Source organism: Neopelma chrysocephalum, unplaced genomic scaffold (assembly GCF_003984885.1).
Source record: "Neopelma chrysocephalum unplaced genomic scaffold, ASM398488v2 Primary Assembly neopelma1_106b, whole genome shotgun sequence".
Lineage (NCBI taxonomy): Eukaryota > Metazoa > Chordata > Aves > Passeriformes > Pipridae > Neopelma > Neopelma chrysocephalum.
The window spans coordinates 501,083-519,426 of record NW_020897771.1 but is presented as its reverse complement, the minus strand read 5'-3'; the positions used below and the strand labels follow the sequence as shown (position 1 = coordinate 519,426).

Genomic DNA, 18,344 nt, shown 5'->3' with positions numbered 1-18,344 from the left:
GTAAGAGGAAGGCTGGACAGTGCAGCGAGCGGCCCCAGCGATGGAGTGAGTTCCTTTCCCGGGATATCTGGCCCATCGCACGGAGGGGGCAGTCTGCCTGCGGCCGGGGCCGGGCTGCTCGGGACCACAGCTGCCGGAGCAGCCGGAGCGCTGCTGGCAGTGCCTGCACTCCCTCAAGAGAACACTTAAGGAAGTTGAGCTGCGGAAGTGGAGCGAGCCGGGTGCCTCACGAGCTCCGCTCCGAGGAGCGGGTCCCTCCGGAGGCGCAGCCGGTGCCTGCCCGCCTGCCCACGGGCACCTCGGCCACCGCCTGCCTCGCTGGGTGCCCTGGGGTGAGGCTCTGCTCGCCTGGAGAGCTGCTGATTTACAATGCAGATTCCTCGCTCCCTGCCCCTCCTGAGCTGGGCTGGGATATAAGAGGCTGTTTGCTCTCCGATGCCAACAGTGGCCATGGCAGAGCGCCCTGCAACGTGAGAGGCAGAGGGGCCGAGCGGGAGCGGAGTGTGCAGCTGCCCTTGCTCCTGGAGGCTGAGGAGCACAGCAGCGGGACCATGTCCGTGCTGACCCCCGTGCTGCAGCCCCCCGAGGTGAAGGAGTACCTGTGCAAGGGCGAGCGCTTCATCAAGTGGGACGATGTGAGTACTGGGGCTTGGCTTCCCCACACTGTGTGTGCAGTGGCCCCGAGACACCGTGGTGCGGTCAGGGTTTGTGGGGAGCCTCAGTGTGCTGGATGGGACGTTGTGTGTCCCACCTGAGAGCAGAGATCCCCGCGTGGGGAGAGGGAACTGGGAAGAACAGGAGAGCTGAGGGCTAAAATCAAGGGCATTGTGTGTGTGAGGGGTTGGGGATGTGGTGGCTGCACCTCTGGTTGGGGACGATGGAAGCAAACGGAGTGAGTGTACAGTGGGTCTGCGTGTGCAGCACTGGGGTGGGAGCCAGGATCCAGCACTTGGGGAGGATCCCGCTGGGATCTCCCTGGGATGAGAGGCACACGCATCACATTCAGATTGTCTGGAGGAGCCTGAGGGGTAGGATCTGCTCCAGAGCTGAGAGGACTCACTGTGCTTTGCAGACAGAGAGGAAATCGGGCTCCAAGTTGCTTCCTCTTATGGCCCCTATTGCTTGAGTGGATCAGGGGGCCATGGCCTCCCACGCCTGCCCTGCTCCTGGCTCTGGGAATTCCCAAGTGCACAGTGACAGCGTGGCAAAGGGCCTGTGCTTTGACAGGGCTGGAGCCTTGGGGGTGCTACAGGAAGCTGCTGCTCTTTCCAACTCTGTGTCCTCTTTACCTCCAAAACAGCCGGTTTGCAGTCCTGCCCTCCTGTGTGAGGGGAAGAAAGTGAGGAGCAGAATGTAACGGCTCCCACCCTCCCTTTGTAAGGAGGCAAAGGAGCGTGTTCACCCCAGTACCCACACACCTGAGCAGGAGGTGGATTGTCTGCTGTTGAGCATGGATGTGAGAAACAGGGGGAGCCCAGGTTGTGGTTATTCACCAGGATTTGGGGACACGGTTGTTGACGTGTTGCAAAGGAGATGATCAGAAGGAGCCTCCAGCAGCAGTGCAGGAGGGATTAGTGCTTTTGTGGGTGTGAAGCTGGAACAGAGTTTGAAGTCCCGAGGCAGTGGGGGGGGGGTAGATCACTTGTGTGCAGCATCAACACATGGTCCAGGGCACCAAGAAATGAGAGGGCAATGTGCTGTGCAGCTGACAGATGGGTGCTGAGGAATACAGGTTGGAATATCACTGCCAGTTGTTCCACTAGCAGTACATAAACAGGAGGATGACACCAGGGTCCAGTGGAAAGTGCAGCCTTCCCCCTCCTTCCCGTGGGCTCACTGCCTGCAGGGTGCACTTGGGGCTTCTTGGAATTTGAACAGGGATCTGGTTTCTGAGAATAACAGTAGTCAAAGTTGTCTCAAATTGCTGCTGACTTTGTGCTCGGTCCTTGGAGGCCATTCTCCCAAAAACTTGAAGCTGTTAAGTACTTCACTGGGAATTCCTGGGATAGGCTCCCTTGAAACCTAAGGTGGGCCAAGTTGGGCTTCCAAGACCCACCAAGTGTTTATTTGCTGCTGTAACCACTGGAGTTCATGAGCTTAGTTTCTGCCTGGATCTTTCCTTAAAGTTTACAAATTTGTAAACATTCCTAAAAGGTTGCCTCAGCTAAACAGTTTGGAGGCTTGGTCTCCACAAATAACAAAGGCTTCTCCATAAGTGGGCTGTTCTGGTCACGTTGCTCCATCACATTGAGCTTTCCCAATCCAGGGTGAGCGCAGGCTGCAGAGGATGATGGGGAGAGCTCCAGACTGCAGGATTGCTGTGCTTTAGAACCCCTGAGTGTTGGTTTTCTGTCTCCCTTTGAGTTGACCTGGCCCTGCTGTTGGCAACAGTTTGGAACTCCTTCCATAATAAGTGAGGCAGAGGAGTAAAGGTAGATCAGATTGGGCTCTTACATCACTCTGTACAGTTTGGGACTAGACTGGGGGCTTCCAGCAAAAAAAAGCAAACCCACACTGTTTCTACAGAGCCCTCACCTTGTCCAGCTTTTGTAAGGCATTGTCTGGAGGAGAGGGCAGTGGATCCCTGATGGGCAGGGCTGTTCTGACCTGGCCCACAGTTCCTGCAACACCTTGGGGTAAGGAGCAGCTCTGCTTTGGTCAGCACCCAGCAAACTGCCAAGCGGGCTGAAGAGAACATGGACAGTAGTTTAGTTCAAGAACCAGCTTGGGAACCCTTTCAGAACCCCAGGGAGGGCACAGAGTAGTAGGTGACCTCTTAAGTGGAGCAGATGTGTGTGTTTGCTCTATGCTGACTCTTAGCCCTTGTAGTAGAAGCAAAACTGTTCCTATCTCTGCAAGACTCTGGATGACAGCATTTTAGCAGACACTGCTTGCTTTCTGCCCAGAGTCGAGCCCCACAGTGTGAGCAGCAGCCAGTGTGGCTGCCAGACCATCTTCTGTAGAATCCTTATTCCCTTTGCTGCCAGGAGCCCCACGTAGGAGACCCTGCCAGCACCCCAGACTGGCACAGCCCTGCTCAGGAGCCTCCCTGCAGCCTCAGCTGACCTTCAGAGCTGCTTCATGGCAGATAAGGCTAATCTAGAACATGGCACAATGCTCTGGGTAGGAGCACAGTGCCTGTGCTGCTCCTCATGGCTCGTGGCCACGTGTGCAGGGAGCCAACCAGGAGCTCTGGGAACATGGACATGGTGCTGGGCAGGTCAGTGCTGTCCCAGAGCTCTGAGAACATGGACATGGTGCTGGGCAGGTCAGTGCTGTCCCTGGAACAGCAGGAGAACAACAACAGGGAGTAAAAGGAGCACATATGATGCGCTGTGCAATGAGCAACTCACCAGAAGAAAGATATTGGATCTGGAACTGGAGGTCCCTGGAAATACAGATGCACTCTAGAGTGAAGAATGAGTTCAGTGACAAACTGACAAACCCAAGTGACAGGTACAATGTCCAAATTTCATTACTGGTTTCATCTCAGCAGCTGGGTGTTTCAGCTTCCTGAATTGAATTTGGAGCCTTCTCAGAAATGGCTGATAGGCCTTATGATCCTGTCTTGTGTGGCACCAGAGGGCAAGTGCAGTGAGGATTCTTCTATGATGAGTGAGTGAAGGGGCTGGGACACACAGAGGCACCAGGAATCCTCATCCCTGTCTTCGAAAAGCTCACACTGATTCTTCTCTTAGCACAGGCTTGCACAGGAGATGGGAATGGATCTTATCTTGTGGGTGTCTCCACAACTGCTTCTTCCACAGTGTGTGCACAGCCAGTCCTTGGGGCTGTATTTGCACTGGGAACCTCGTGTCCCATGGTGGGTTCTCCAGTTCACCCCAGGTGCCAACCTTCTTCCTGTGTTTTTTTTTTGATCAGGAAACAGCAAGTGCTTCTCCCGTGATTCTCCGAGTGGATCCAAAGGGCTTTTACGTGTACTGGACCCATCAGAACAAGGTGAGCTCTGACACTGCACCCCTTGGGCTCCAAACAGCCCGTCGGGTCTGTGTGAGATGAAAACACCACAAGTGCTGAGTCCTGCACTCGGGAACAAACTGCCACAGCCATTCGTCTCAGCAGGAACACCCCACAGGAGTGGGAATTATTCCGTGGCAGGTTTGTCTTCCCAGTGCCAAGACAGAGCAGGAGGTGAGGCTGTGAGCGTGGCCTTTCCCTGCCTGTCACGCTGGCATCTCACTCCTGCAAAACTCCTTGGGTGTCCTTCAAAGGGCTTCGTGGAGAACAGTCATGCTGATATCCCTGTCACCCAAAGGGTTCTCCCAGCCTGGACAGTGGTCCATTAACTGACTCACTGGGGTTTTAGACATTGTAATTAAAAAGCCCAGCGCAGTGACCGTGGTGCTGTGGTGCCCACGTGCAGTCTGGTGGGCAGGGTGTGCCCAGGGCGCCGTGTTCTCACCATGGGAGCACAACAGGGGCCACAGCTGCTGGAGGGGAGGGAGAGGCAGCACGAGGGAAGAGTTCAGTTCCTCACTGAGGAGCAGCAGCGAGTGGTGGGGAGCTCTGGCTGAGGGAGGTGGAAGGCTGGGCTCACTTCTGCTTTCCAGAGCAGGGCTGTGGTTCAGCTCCACTTCCTCCCCCTGACCTACATGCTGAGGCAGATGCAGAGGCAGAGACTGTCCTGCACAGGCCCTGGCCAGGGACCTGAGGGGTTTGGGGGAGCTCTGTCTTTCCAGGAGGTTGTGCCCAGTTCCAGCTGGGCCAGGCACTGCCAGAGCCGTGTCCTCCAGAGCAGTGTCACGGGGCTGGGGACTGTCACACCCCTCGAGGTGTCTCTGTCACTCCCATCCCCCTTTCGATGTCCGCTCCGGGCAGTAGAATTTCTGCTGTAAGGATTGCAGCAGGGAGAAGTGGAGCACAAAGTGAGGCAAAGGGAGCTGGTGTCACCATGGAAAGGGAGATATCTCACTGGGATACCTGGAAAAGGGCTGGGGGAAGGGGGGAAAGCTGCCACGAGGAAATCCAGACTTGAGGGGGGGTCTCACATTCCTGGAAAATGCTTTTGATTAACTCCCGAAGTCAAGTGAACTGGTTTTGCACTAGGGATTCAGAAAGGAGTGGGATTAGGAGTAAAATTCATGTCCTGCTGAACAATAAAATGGGGTTACAGCCAGAAGACATGGTATCCACATTGTTCCGTGTTGGGATCTTGGAAAATAATATTATCTGCTGCAGCAAGTATAATTTGTTCTCCAGACCCACAGTGAGAAGAAAAATTAGTAACGGAGGAAGGAAATTCAGGTTGGATATTAAAAGAACAAACAAGAACATGACAACAAGCCAGTAGTGGGGATGTGGAGGGGCTGCCTGGGGAAGGCTGTAGAGAGTCTTCCATTGGAATTGCTTCCCTCCCTGCCTTGTTCCTGCTGGGACAGCTCTTCTGCAGGGAAAAGCACTGGCTCAGACCTGCCTTGCAGCTTCTGGAGGCTCTGGGATGGAGTGCTTTCCTTCCTCCATTGCCCTTCCTCATCTTCCTTGTCCTTGTTCTCTTGCAGGAAATGGAAATTCTGGATATCACCAGCATCCGAGACACCCGAGTGGGGAAGTTTGCCAAAATCCCCAAGGTGAGTCCACAGCTTCTTTCTGTCTGATGTTCCTGTGGCAAAGACAGGGCTGCCTGGGGCATTGGCGGAAGCTCGGGCGGCTTGTCCTGGATTTCTGTTGGAAGAAGGTGGAGGGGATCTTACCTCCTCACATCACAGCTATGTAAATACAGAAAAGCCATCTTTACTCCTGTCCCTGAGCTCCCTGGGGTCCTCTGTGCACCCAAAAGAGGCACTTCTAGGCTATGGTAGGAAGGAATATCAACAATTCCCTTTCCAAGTGCCCTGCTGCCCTGGGAAGTCCTGCTGGAGACTGTGATGCTCCTGCACTGAGTCACTGGAGCTGCTCTTGTGCAAGGATGCACAGGCTGGGTCAGGGCACCCCCAAACCTGGAGTTACAGTGAGATTCCAGCCCTGTGTGCTGGAGGTTTTCCCTTTAAAAGGAAGAAAATGCACTTTCAGAAAAACCAGTTTCTTTCTTCCCCCCCCCCCCATAGTTTGACATCGTCTGCTTGCAGGGTGGCACATGAAGGGAAGCATGTGATCAGGGCTTTGCTCTTGGTCTCAGCTGTAATTTAAGCTTCCTGCAGCAATGCTGTCCTTGTTAGGATTTTTTTCCTGGGACTGTTTTTTGGTTTGTTTTGAACTTTTCCATGTATGGAAAAGGCAAGCAGAAAACTGCAGTGAAGGTGGAAAGGAACCAAGGGAGTAGAGCTGGTGGCTCCTGTGCTGACACAGGTGACTGTCTAAGGCACAAGGAGAAGGTTTTGCAGTATCTGCTGAGCCTTTTGCATAAGTCCTGCAGTTGTTTTCTCAATCTGCTCTGAAAATGTCTGTTCAGAGCTCCCCAAGACCAGTATTTCTCTAAACACCACGTCAGGTGGGTGCTAAAGCCACAGCAGAGCTCAAGAACAGCACCCCTGTCCCTAAAAGTCATAATTCCTTCTGAGAAACTGGATTTCTCCTTGAGAATTCACTTGAATGGAACATATTTGAGTTTTCAACACACCTAAAACTTTGTCTGCAACTTGTTTTGTGGGAACAGTGTTTGAAAAAAAAAGCTCTCTGGATGTTGTTTTTTAATCTGGGAGGATAAAATATTTGGGGCTGGTAGAGTTGGTGCCACACTCCAGACAGGATCCCTAAGGAAAAGGCCAACTTAAAGGAGAGGTATGGGATAGTGTTTTCTAGGATAGTAAACTTTGAGGAATAACCTGTTTACAAAATGAATTGGGCTTTGATGTAGGTGATAAATTGCTGGTGGAAGTCTTGAGGCCACAGGTGGATGTCCTGCTGGCAACAGGCAGGAGAAAAATGTCCTAGCTTTTAGCAATTAGTTAAGGAAGACTAATTGGAGGTTGCCAGGAGAAGACAGAGTTTGCCAATGGTACCGAGTTATTTGGGGTAATAAAGTGACGCTGGTTTGTAGGAAGACCTTGAATTGCTGATTGACTGGATGATCTGGTGAGTGATAAAATTCATACAGATAAAAATCAGGCAGTGCAGACAGAAAAAGTCCCTCATCCTTCTGCAGTAACAGGCCCTGAGGTGACTGTTGGTACTCAGACACTCCGTGGGCGTGTGGTACAATATCAACAGTGTTCAGCAGAATTGCCCCAAAAAAGTAAATTGTATGTTAGGAATGATAAGGAAATTATTAGGAAATCCTGCTGCTGTGTGCACCCCCAATGCACCCGTATTTCTGGGCTATTCTAGTGTCCTAGAATGAGGCAAGAGCTGGAAAAGGTAGGGAAGAGCAGCAGGATTAATAAAGGAACCAAGTGGCTGCTGTGGGAAGAGCATGTGAGTAGGAGGGACTGTGATCTGGCAGAAGGGAAAAGATGAGGAGGATGTGGAGGAGGATTGTGAGTGCTGGAAAACCAGGAGTTGAATGGAGGAGGTGAGCACGAAGCACTTATTCCAGGTTTGAAGCAGCTCCTCAGGGTTTCTTCCAGTGTGAGAGTCCACATCAAGGGGAGTTTTCCAGAGGCGGATGTGGCACAAGCAGGAGGTGCTGCTGTCCTGCCTCCTGCCGCCATGCCATGGGATGTTTCCTGCCCCAGCCCTGGAAACCTCTGTGAGTGCAGAAAGTTGGGATGAGAAGGAAATGCCCTTGGGGGTTGCTGAATGTGAGCTGATGCCTCTGGCTTGGGAAGCTGCTGCCCCCGGCTCGCTGGGAGCTGCAGGGATGTGTCAGGGAGGTGTCGGTGCGTTCACCCTCTCCCTGTGCTTTTCCCCAGGCCCTGGATCTGTGTCTGATGGGGGAGCTGCCGTGTTGCAACCATTGTAACAGGCCAAGGATGGTATTTTACAGTCTGGGAATTGGCTACAGCTCATTTTTGATGAACAAGAAAGCAAAAGTCAAGCACCAAGGGATTTATTAAGTATTCGATTTATTAAGTATTCTCAGCAGGCAGAAGTGATGCACTTGATGACAACCTGTGCTGTGAAAATCCCGAGTGCTTTTTGAATTCTGCATTTCACAGGGACCCTTTGTTTGAAATAAGTCCCCTTTGTATTTCAGGGAGTTTTCTGGCATTTCTGTGACAACATGTGGTCAAATGCACTAAGCTGGCTCCTTATCCACCTTTCCCACAGGGGATACTGGGAGGTCTTGTGTGGGCACTGAAAGAGATGTTGAACCAGAGTGGTGGGAGATGGGTGCCATCCAGGCCTGGAAAACTCTTGTTTACACGTGGCTGTGCTGTCCATGATGCTTCTGGCTCAGAGCCCTCAGGGGTGTGTTCAGCTGCCTTTCCCCAGAACAGAATTTCACAGAGGAATGCAGAAAGCAGGGAAAATGTCTTCACAGGAACCACCACACCCTCCACATAGGGCAGCTGTGTCTGGGGCGTCCTTACAAAGGGTATAAACATGGTGTGACAAAGCAAAGTCTGGTTTGGGGTGAAAGAATGGACACAGTGCTGTGTTCCCTGCTACAGAATGGAGGCTTGGAATGGTTGTAGGGTCGAACTGCTGACTTAACACAAACAGTTGTTTCGCTGGCTAAAAGTGGAGGAGAAAGGGCTGATGGATCGTACTTAGGACAAGGAGAACAGGATCACATCTGTAGGTAGAGCTTTGGGTAGCACCAGTAGCTAATGGAGTATCCTTTCCCCTTCCCTGTAAGTGATTCCATAGTAAATCCACAGCTGCTCTGAGGAAAAGCTTGTGGCCTGGTTTTCCTACTGGACTGTGACTGAGGGAATTCCAGAGGAAGGAAAGTGCCCCTGCTTTCCTTGGCAAGGGGCCGTGCAGGTTTGGGCTGTGGCTTGAGGGTGGAACATGCCCTGAGCTCTCCAGCCCCATGGCAGCGACGTGAGTCTCCCTGGGAGTGGGATTCCCTGTGGATGTGGGGAGTTCCCTGCTTTCAGTAGCACTTTCCTACCACTACTGAGCAGGAGGTTTGGGGTTTTCCTTTGTGACCTCCACACACAGCGAGAGGAACGACACCGAAGCGCCCCCGCGGAAAACCACTTGAGAAGGGCCCCGCTCCTTCTCGGCATGGGTCACAGCCGGGCCCCATCCCGGGGCAGCAGAGTCTGGGGAGCAAGACATGCCCAGTGCGGCATGGAAAGGGAGTCACTGCGGGCTGGCAGCAGGAGGAGCCCCCTCCCAGTGGAAATGCTGCTCTCCTGCCCTCCCAGCCCGCCAGGGTTCCCCTGCTCCCCGCTGCGGGAGCTCCTCCCAGAGCTGCTCCGTGGTTTTCCTTCACAGAAAGTTTCTCTTGAGAGACAGGGCAGAATGAACCTTGGCGTGTGTTCAAGAGCACTGGAGATAAGACTGAGCAGGGCCTTTGAAGAGCCAGGAGACAAGATAAAAGCTCTAGAGTGCAGTTCAGCACCGACACAGTCGGCTATTATTTACACTCAGGTCTGTGTTTGCCTTTCGGTAACGAGGGACAACAAGGGCTCCTCCATTTCAGGAGGGTTTTGGAGGCACCAAGACCCCAGAATGCTGACAGAGAATGTAATAATAATTCAGGCCAAAATCCAGGATGTTTTAGGCCAGACTGCTGTGCTGTTGGCTGCTCCTTGGGGTTTGTTTAGATGTTTCGGGAGGCGTTGGCTTTGAGACAGGCATACTTCTCATAGGAACAGAAGTTGTACTTTCTGACTGTTGCCAGGATGAACCAGCTCTGTCCTCCATCCACATTCTGGTGTTGTTAAACCCAGAGATGCAGCCTGAACTGAACATGTGCAGGGAGAAAATGATACCGAGGGATGTCACACACCGTGTTTTGAGATGATAAAGTAGGAGCGAGTGGGAACGTTTAGGAACCACCGGGAACAGCCACAGTGCCCTCGGAGCTGAGCCGTGGGCTGTGAGCCACAGGCTGTAAACACTGTGGGTGGTCAGTGGTTCTGCTGCAGCACAGGGGTTGGGGCAGCTCTGGGACTGGGATTCAGCAACGTGTGTGAGCCCAGGATGGAGCTAAACCAAGTCTCATTCCAGCCCTCCAAGTAGAGAACGATCCCACGGGGCCATATGGAGACACTGATCCGTGTGTATGCAAGGTAGAAGCCTGTGGCTGGCAAGGGATTTATAGATGGGGGAGCAGGAGCTGAGCAGGGAAGGAGAGCAGTAACCTTGCTGGGCCCTCCTTCTGCCTCCTCCATCATTGCACAGTGGGAGCTCCAGCACGTGGGGCCGGGAGTGCCCGAGGACGCACAGGCTCCTCCGTCCCTGGCAGTGTGTCCCTGTTTGATTCCAGAACCCTATGGATTATTTTGTGCCTAGGAATCCATGTGCTGCTGCATTTTCCAGTTCCTTTAGATAAGACACTGAGAGCTGGGAGTGCTTCGCTGCGGGTTTTGGGCTGCCTGTGTCCCTGAGCTGGTTGGCACAGGGACAGGCCGGTCCTCCCTGCTCCCAGCCATCGCCTCCAGCTTGGGGGACAGGAGTGGTACCTCCAGAGTCAAAGGTGTTGGAAATTCTCAGGTGCTCCCTTTTCCCCTTCTGGCAACCAAACAAGACCTTTCTTCTCCAAAAGAGAAGACTTGCTGTCCTGTCCTCAGTGCCACAGGACACAGATCTTTCAGGGCGCAGTGACCTGTGTGGCTGTGGCAGCTCCCACTGGCGCTCGGCTCTGTCCCCTTCCAAGCAGAGAAAGGACCATCCCTCTCTGTCTTGCATCTGGCTCTGGCTCTTTGTTTATATTTGCATGAGAATTTGCTTTTCTCTGGACTATGGCTCTGCTCTGTACAGCTGAGGATTTTAGGGAAATCAGGAGGGTGGGATGTGAAATGGGAGCTGACTGTGTTTCAGCTCTGCTGGTGGGTTGTTTTCTGCTTGTTTGGGCTTTTTTAAGTGGATTTGCTGAGCATGTTTCCTTTCTGATTTGCATGGCTAATATCCTTGTCCTGCTTTTCATGCAGCAATTCCTATTTTTCCTTTATGGCCACCTGCAAGGTGACTGAGTAATTCTGGAGTGAAGCTTCAGCGCAAGGTGATGAAGGAGTGCAGGTTGTGGGGGTTCAGATCTCCTGGACACATTCTCTGGTCCTCTCTCCCCATCTCCATTGGGTGCTGAATCCATCCCTGCCTGGAGGAAGGCAAAAGCTCTGGTGCAGCCCTTGTCCTGCTGGGGCCATGGCTGGGCAGGAAGGTCTGGAGAGCCAGGTGACAAGTGTCTGCAGGAGAGCAGTGTGTGGAGAAGGAAGGGCTGGGAGGAGCCCCGGGTAACAAATACAGGAAATGAGTTCAGCACAACCACAAGTTCTCCATTGTCTGGGCCCCATCTCCTGTGCAGCCCTGGAGTGAACAAACACCACTGGCTTTGCAGGATGACGTTAATTTGGAGTTAAAACTCCAACCCTCTGCTGCTGGTACTGAAAAGTGGAGCTCCGTGGAGGAGTTGCCACGAGCAGGAGATGGGGGTGTGTGGGTGGTGCTCAGCTCTTCCAAGGAAAAGGGCTCACGAGGGGAGAATGAGCCACTGGAGAAATTCCCTAGCGGAAAATAGGCACATTTTCTGCTGGGTGAGTGCTCCCCCTTCCCCCTCTCCAAATGCTCTGGGATTAAGCAGGTTTCAGAGTTACTCCCTTGGAGAGGTGCTTTTCCAAAAGGAGAGACAGTGGTCAGGTGATCCTGATTTACAATCCAGCCCATCCTATTTTTCCTAAAGATGCCTGTTTGCTACAGATGTGTCAGAATTGCAGATGCTCCAGAAAATTGGAAAATTGCAGTGGAAAAAATCAGCAGTTCCTTATAAACTGTCTATGCAGCTCTGTGTGTGACGTGGTGCAGACACATGGTGCCTGAAGCTGAGCTTAGATTCCAGCTCCAATTTAACATCCCAGTCTGACCTGCTGTGACAGTCCCAGATTGTGGATTTTGCCCTGTTTCTGAAGGAGCAGGTGCTCTGACAGTGCCCTGTTTGCTTGGACAGGGGTTTAGCCTGCATTTCAGATAATGAATTGCTGTGCTTTATTGGAGGAGTGGGAATTTTGTCTTTCCATTATGAACAGCACCACCAGTAGAACTCTGGGATACCTTGGCTTAGCAAGACCTCACGTAGGAATGCAGAAAATGCTGAATAATTTAAAGGATTCTATAAATACTTTGATATGGTGCTGAAATCCAAGTACCACTAATCGGATGAGCCTTATACTTAACAAAACAAATCCCTGGTGAGCCATTGCTGTAGGATACTGGAATTGCTATGGAAAAAAACCACTGTTAACAACTGACAACAGCAGAAAATGGGACTTGGAGGGAGAGAGCCCAGCCCTGCAGTGACTGGGGTCCCAAAAATGATCTTTCTTGTGGAGGGAGGTTCCAGGTAAAGGTGTCACACTAGTCAAAAAGACTCTTCTAGTGTGTGTTTTGACAAAATCACCCTGTTACACACCTCTGGTGTGAGCACCCAAACCCTCCTCTGCTTGTCTGCACGTCCATCCCAGAGTTCCAGAAGGAAATTCTTTAAGGGCAGTCTCCAACTGTGCCTTTTCAGACCAAAACAGTGTTTGTGGTGTTTGTCACGGGGGTAATGTCCCAGGTAATGCAGGTAATCCAGAATAAAGACAAAAAATAAGGAAAGCCAAGGAAAGGAAGGTTGCCTTAAGCAATTTTGCAACCCTTGAGGAGCTTGCTGTGGATTTGGGTCAATGTTTGGATTGGGGCCTGGTTTTTTGGGTGCAGTTTTACCCTCCTTCTCCCATCATCCCCCTCTGTTGTGTTTCTTTGGCAGTGCCAGAAGCTCCGAGAGGTTTTTAACCTGGATTACCCTCACAGCACCTTCCTGCTGAAGACCCTGACCATTGTGTCTGGCCCTGATATGGTTGACCTCACTTTCCATAACTTTGTGTCCTACAAGGAGAATGTTGGCAAGGTATTGGATCCTGAGGGCATGGGAGCACTGGGAACCACTAAGGGTTGGGGCGTTCACTGGGGAGCAGGAAAGGAGAGGACCCTGAGCCCTGTCAGTGCTACTGGCAAGGTTATAAACAAGCAGGTTTGTGCTCCAGTCAGGTGTGGGTCCTCTGTAGTTCTAGAAACTTCTGCCCCACATGGAGAAGGACCAGTAGAAGGTATTTAGTGAGTCATTGTTGTCCTTTGTGTGTTTTGTAAGGATGAACAGAAGCTGGGAAGTGGCGAAGTTTCAGCTGCTGGTGTCTGTAGGCAGGGGGAAGGTGATAGAGCCAAGTCTGGGGCACAGATGTTGGGATTTGGAGCCCAGCAGTATTGGACAGGACAAGGGGCAATGGTTTTAAACTGGAACAAGTAGATTTAGAGTGGATGTGGGAGGAAATTGTTCCCTGTGAGGGTGGGGAGGCCCTGGCACAGATGGCCCAGAGAAGCTGTGGCTGCCCCATCCCTGGAAGTGTCCAAGGCCAGGTTGGAGCAAGCTGGGCTAGTGGAAGGTGTCCCTGCCTGTGGCCGGGCGTGGGACTGGATGAGCTGTAAGATCCCTTCCAACCCAGACCATTCTGGGATTCTGTGCCCTTTCCATGTGTGCTGTGTGTGTCCCAGAGCAGTTCCATAGTGCCCTGTGCCCTGTGTGTGTGTTCCAGAGCTGGGCTGACGACATCCTGGCCATCGTCCGCAACCCCCTCACCTACAACGCCTCCCGCTACACCTTCCTGGAGAAAATGTGAGTGATCTGTTCTCTGAAACACCTGGGTCCTTTCTGTCTGTACTGGGAAAAAAGGCTTCTTAGCATCCAGGTCCCTTGGCAGCCTCCAGACCAAGGCCTGGCTCAGGCCAGGGTTAAGCTGAGGTTCTGCAGGGCCCTGGTTTTCAGTTCACTGGTAGACTTTTTTTCCCAATAACTTATTTTTTCTCTCTCCTTACTTAATAGGATCTCCAAGATTGTACACGTGCATTTTCATAATCTTGTTTGGTTTTTTTTCCACAGCCTGGTGAAGCTGAAGATGCAGCTGAATGCAGAGGGGAAGATTCCTGTCAGGAAGTGAGTGTGGATGTTTGTTTTACTGTGTGTTCAGTCAGACTAGAGGCAGAGCAGGTGGTAAGAGAATGGTTCCCAGTGGCCTCAACCGCCTGTTTTTCCTGCATCTAAGAGGTAGAGATCATTCCCTCTGGATTCAGGCCATGGGAGGGCTCCTGCTGCACCTTGGTTCCTCCCCAGGACCTGACACATAATTTGGGTTGGGGACATAATTTGGGAAAGGGGACTTTGGCCTTTATTTACAGCAAGAAATGGCCTTAAACAGCCATAGATCTCACTTCCTGGCTGTTGCCAACAAATAATCAACAAAACCAAACAGCTCTAGTAAAATTCTGATCACGGATTGTTTTGCAAATCTGAGTTGATACCTGGATGAGGTGTAGGATCAGTTTGCCTTTCCTGTGAGGAGTTCTGGATTTGGAGAGCTCTTTGCTGGGCTCCCTTGCTTTCATTTGTCTTCTTTTCTCCCGTGTGACCACTCCAGCTCTTCTCCCCGGTCCTTCTCCACTTCTGCCATCCCTCAGCCTGCAGGATATACATAAATTACCTTTTGTTTAAGAATAAGGAGCTGCAGACAGAACATTTGGGAGGTTTTGAACGGCTCTGCTTTAGGGCTGAGCTGTGTCACAGCATCACAAAGGCGGGCACTGATCACCCCTAATAAACACCCTCCCCGGGGGTGCTGTGTGGCAGAAGGTGCTGGATTAGGGCTGTGCTGGCTGATTGGGCCCCTGGACGGCTGAGCTTTATTCAACACGAAACATTTGCTGTTATTTGTTTTCTAAACCACCTACCAGCAGAATTTCATTCTGTCAGAAACCAGCGTATTCATCAAAGGGCTGTTAAAAATGTATAGGTCTATAATGAATAACACACTAGGGAAGAGTGCTTTGAATTGATCTTTAAAATGCAAGCCAGGGTAGCGTTGCTGCAGGGGGAACCGGCTTATTCCTCTGAAACAACGAGAAAGAATATCTGGTACAGGCTGTACCTCTCCTCAGTGCCCATTTCCTGCAGAATGGTAACAATTCAGACCATTAAATAGTCCAGACTAAAAGCCAGACTTATAAAAATACTCAGTATCTCCAGGTGCAGATAAATGTAAGGCTTTCAAAACTCCATGTCTGAATTATTCTGAAAATTGCACGAGCATCTGCCTTTCTCTTTAGACATGTAAATCCCTTTGGAATCATGCCAGGGCTGCTGCAGTTTTGCCTTGCAAAGGACACTGGGTTTGCATGAGCTGCTGCAGCCCCCCCAGCACTCCCACCTGGCAGCACAGGGCACTCCCTGGTCCCTGTTTGGCTGTGAGCACCAGGGATGCCGGGAGCTTAACAGAGCTGAGCCTCAATTTGTCCACAGAGGAGAGCACAGTGCTGCTGCCTGGGATGTTCTGAAAGGAGGAGGGTTCAGTTCTTGTTCCTGCTGCACACTGCAGCTGCTTTAAGCTGAATGTTTGACCCAGGGAATTGTGCCCTGCAGACTAGTCCCAGCTTTCCCCACTGGAAAGGAGCTTTGGTTCCTGCAGTAGTCGTGTGGTATCCCGGTCTCTGCCTGTGCATTGGGTTTGTTCCTTGAATTTACAGAAAGCCTCTGGTTCCAGAAAATGTTGCCTTCTTTCAAAGCAGCGAACGTGCAGAACGGTTGTTTGGAGTTTTTGAATGTTGCCTTGACTACAGAGCAATTCCCTGCCAGTGGCAGCTCCCACGGGGGATAGTGTCTGGTGGGCGGAAGTGTCCTGGGAATTGGTGACATGAGGTCTGTTGCCACAGGGAGCACCTCCAAGAGGGTGGGACAGGGAAGAGGGATTTTAAGAGTCACAGGGCTCTTACAGAGTCTGTAGCAGAAATACAGAACTTCTGCATTAGATCAGCAGTCAGAAAATGCTCTGCAGGTTTATCAGTCTCGGTACTTCTGTTACTCCCTTGGAGAAACAGTATCTGTCTGCCCTGGTCCATCAGCCTCCCTCACTGTGCATTTGGAGTGTCCTGCACTGCCTGCAGCCCCAGCCTTCCTGCACTCTTTGCTGCTCCATTGTGATCCCTGTCCTCCCCGTCAGTATTTTTCAGATGTTCCCAGCAGACAGGAAGAGGGTGGAAGCAGCGCTAAGTGCTTGTCACCTCCCAAAGGGCAAGGTAAGGCTTTCTCTGGGTACCCAGAGGTCTTGCTGGCTTGAGAGGGATCCTTTTGCCTGCCCTGACTGCGGTGCCCTTGGGTGTGAAAAACCACCAGCCCAGATGGTCTCAGATGCTGTGAAACCTTTTCTTTACCACTGCCAGGCCTTAACTCCAGCCTGCTGGGGTCAGTTCTGGCTGTATTCCAGGAACACTTGCACTGGGTGGCACAGGGAGCAGCAGCACCTGGGTGGATGTTCCAGTCACTTGTGTTGGCCCAAGGAAGTGTTAAGGAGAGGTTTGTGGTCCTGACACGTTCTCTCTGTGTTCTCAGAATGATGCCATCAACCCAGAGGACTTCCCAGAGCCCGTGTACAAGACTTTCCTGATGAATCTGTGTCCCCGGCCCGAGATCGATGAGATATTCACCTCACAGTGAGTTCCCCTCAAACCACAGCCCAGAACTGGAGCTCTTGTGTCAACAGATAGACAGAAAGGGGGGGGAATTTAATCCCACGTGGTTTGTCTGGTCTGAAGCCTCAGAAAGGCAGGAACAGGGTCACTCAACACCTTCACTCCCAGCCTGGACAGAAAGAATGAGACCTCCCTGTGCTGTGGGGACCCTGAACTGTCCCTAGCAGGAGGGCTGAGCCCAGGTCAGTGCTAGGTCATGCCCATGTGACACTGCTTGTAGCCAGCCCCAAACGGAGACAGTGTGAGAACCAGAGATCTCACAAGTACCCAGGGACCTTTTGCTTTTAAGTACTTAAGTCTGTGGCTTGATTTTACAGGGCAGGCAGTGAATGCTCTGAAATTCAGATCTTTTTAGGGTTCAGGTTAGAGCCTCAAAATGTGCTTTGTCTTCCCCTCAGTACAAGCTGTTCCCGGTATGGAATTATGAGGAAGAAGAAAGGACACAGTGGGAAGCATCGTTTACAGAAAGAAATGTGGACGAAGCAGAAATGTGTGGGCCCAGGGAGGGGGACCCCACTGCTAATCTGTGGAATGGCCAATCTCTCTCCTGTGAAGAGGTTTCCTGGGTAATTCCCAGGCCTTACCTCTGGGATTCTCTCCCCACAGCCATCTAAAAGCAAAGCCCTACATGACCAAAGAGCACCTGGCCAAGTTTATCAACAAGAAGCAGCGAGACTCCCGCCTCAATGACAGCCTGTTCCCTCCAGCCAGACCCGAGCAGGTGCAGAGCCTCATCGAGAAGTACGAGCCCAGCGGGATCAACATCCAGAGAGGTGAGTGTGCCTCAGCCCAGAGGTCTTGCTCTGGAGCTGGACTGGAAGAGCGGAGTGTCTTGTACCTTCTGCCATCCTGCTTCCCAGGGGAGCAGTCAGCCTGGCTCCCACATCTCCCTGTGCTGAGGTGCCTCAGCAGGGAGGTGCCAGATCCATTCTGTGTGGGCACCACTGCCAGCTCTGTTTTCCATGCAGGGCAGCTCTCTCCAGAGGGGATGGTCTGGTTCCTCTGCGGCCCCGAGAATAACGTGGTCGCTCTGGACAAGCTGCTGCTGTACCAGGACATGACCCAGCCCCTCTCACACTACTTCATCAATTCCTCACACAACACCTATCTCACAGGTAAGGGCCGTTCCCGAGGGAGGCACTGTCCCAGAGAGGGATGGATGGATGGCACGGGCAGTGGGGTTTGGGGGGCTGAGGGCTGGGGTGGGCTCTGAACGCTGTGTGAGGAGAAGTGTCACCCTCTGCCTGCAGACCTCTTGCTGGGGGCTGGCAGAGGTTCCTGCTGCTCCTGTCCGTGTGAGGAGTTAAGGCTGAGCCTGTCTCCCACAGCTGGGCAGTTCTCCGGGATCTCCTCTCCCGAGATGTACCGGCAGGCGCTCCTGGCCGGCTGCCGCTGCGTGGAGCTGGACTGCTGGAAGGGCCGGCCCCCGGATGAGGAACCCATCATCACCCACGGCTTCACCATGACCACAGAGATCCTCTTCAAGGTGGGGAGGGCCTTTCTCCAGGGATGCTTTCCCCTGCCTGGCTTCAGACTGGGGAGCTGCCAAAGGGAGGGGCAGAGGGAGGAAAAGGCTGATGGAGGTGGCGAGGGAATGAATGTGTAGGGAGGAGGAAAGGTGAACAGATGGGCACTAGGTTGGGGTTTGTGTGCGTTTTTGGAGCAGGAGGAGCAGAGAGGTAGATAGCTGGAGGAAGATGGATGACTAACTGAGGGAAATGGGGGAAGTCAGGTGGAAGCCAAGGAGGGATGGCTGAGCAGATGTGTCTGTGATGGAC

At 52.4% G+C, this 18,344-nt stretch overlaps 1 protein-coding gene across 2 annotated transcripts in view; it reads left to right on the top strand.

Annotated features, from left to right (window-relative positions):
* The first annotated feature begins 246 nt into the window (after nt 1-246).
* The window catches only part of PLCB2 (phospholipase C beta 2), a 36,701-nt gene continuing 18,603 nt past the window's right edge, over nt 247-18,344 (top strand). The window contains exons 1-11 of one of the 2 annotated variants that reach the window (XM_027696351.1): nt 247-635; nt 3,883-3,960; nt 5,520-5,588; nt 12,761-12,901; nt 13,584-13,663; nt 13,928-13,981; nt 16,038-16,113; nt 16,427-16,527; nt 17,173-17,339; nt 17,535-17,681; nt 17,895-18,052. In XM_027696351.1, the coding sequence (XP_027552152.1) occupies nt 552-635; nt 3,883-3,960; nt 5,520-5,588; nt 12,761-12,901; nt 13,584-13,663; nt 13,928-13,981; nt 16,038-16,113; nt 16,427-16,527; nt 17,173-17,339; nt 17,535-17,681; nt 17,895-18,052 (1,155 nt within the window). In that variant the 5' untranslated portion in view covers nt 247-551. Of the gene's footprint in view, nt 636-3,882; nt 3,961-5,519; nt 5,589-10,791; nt 11,550-12,760; nt 12,902-13,583; nt 13,664-13,927; nt 13,982-16,037; nt 16,114-16,426; nt 16,528-17,172; nt 17,340-17,534; nt 17,682-17,894; nt 18,053-18,344 lie in introns of those variants that run through there. The other variant, XM_027696352.1, reaches the window with a different exon arrangement.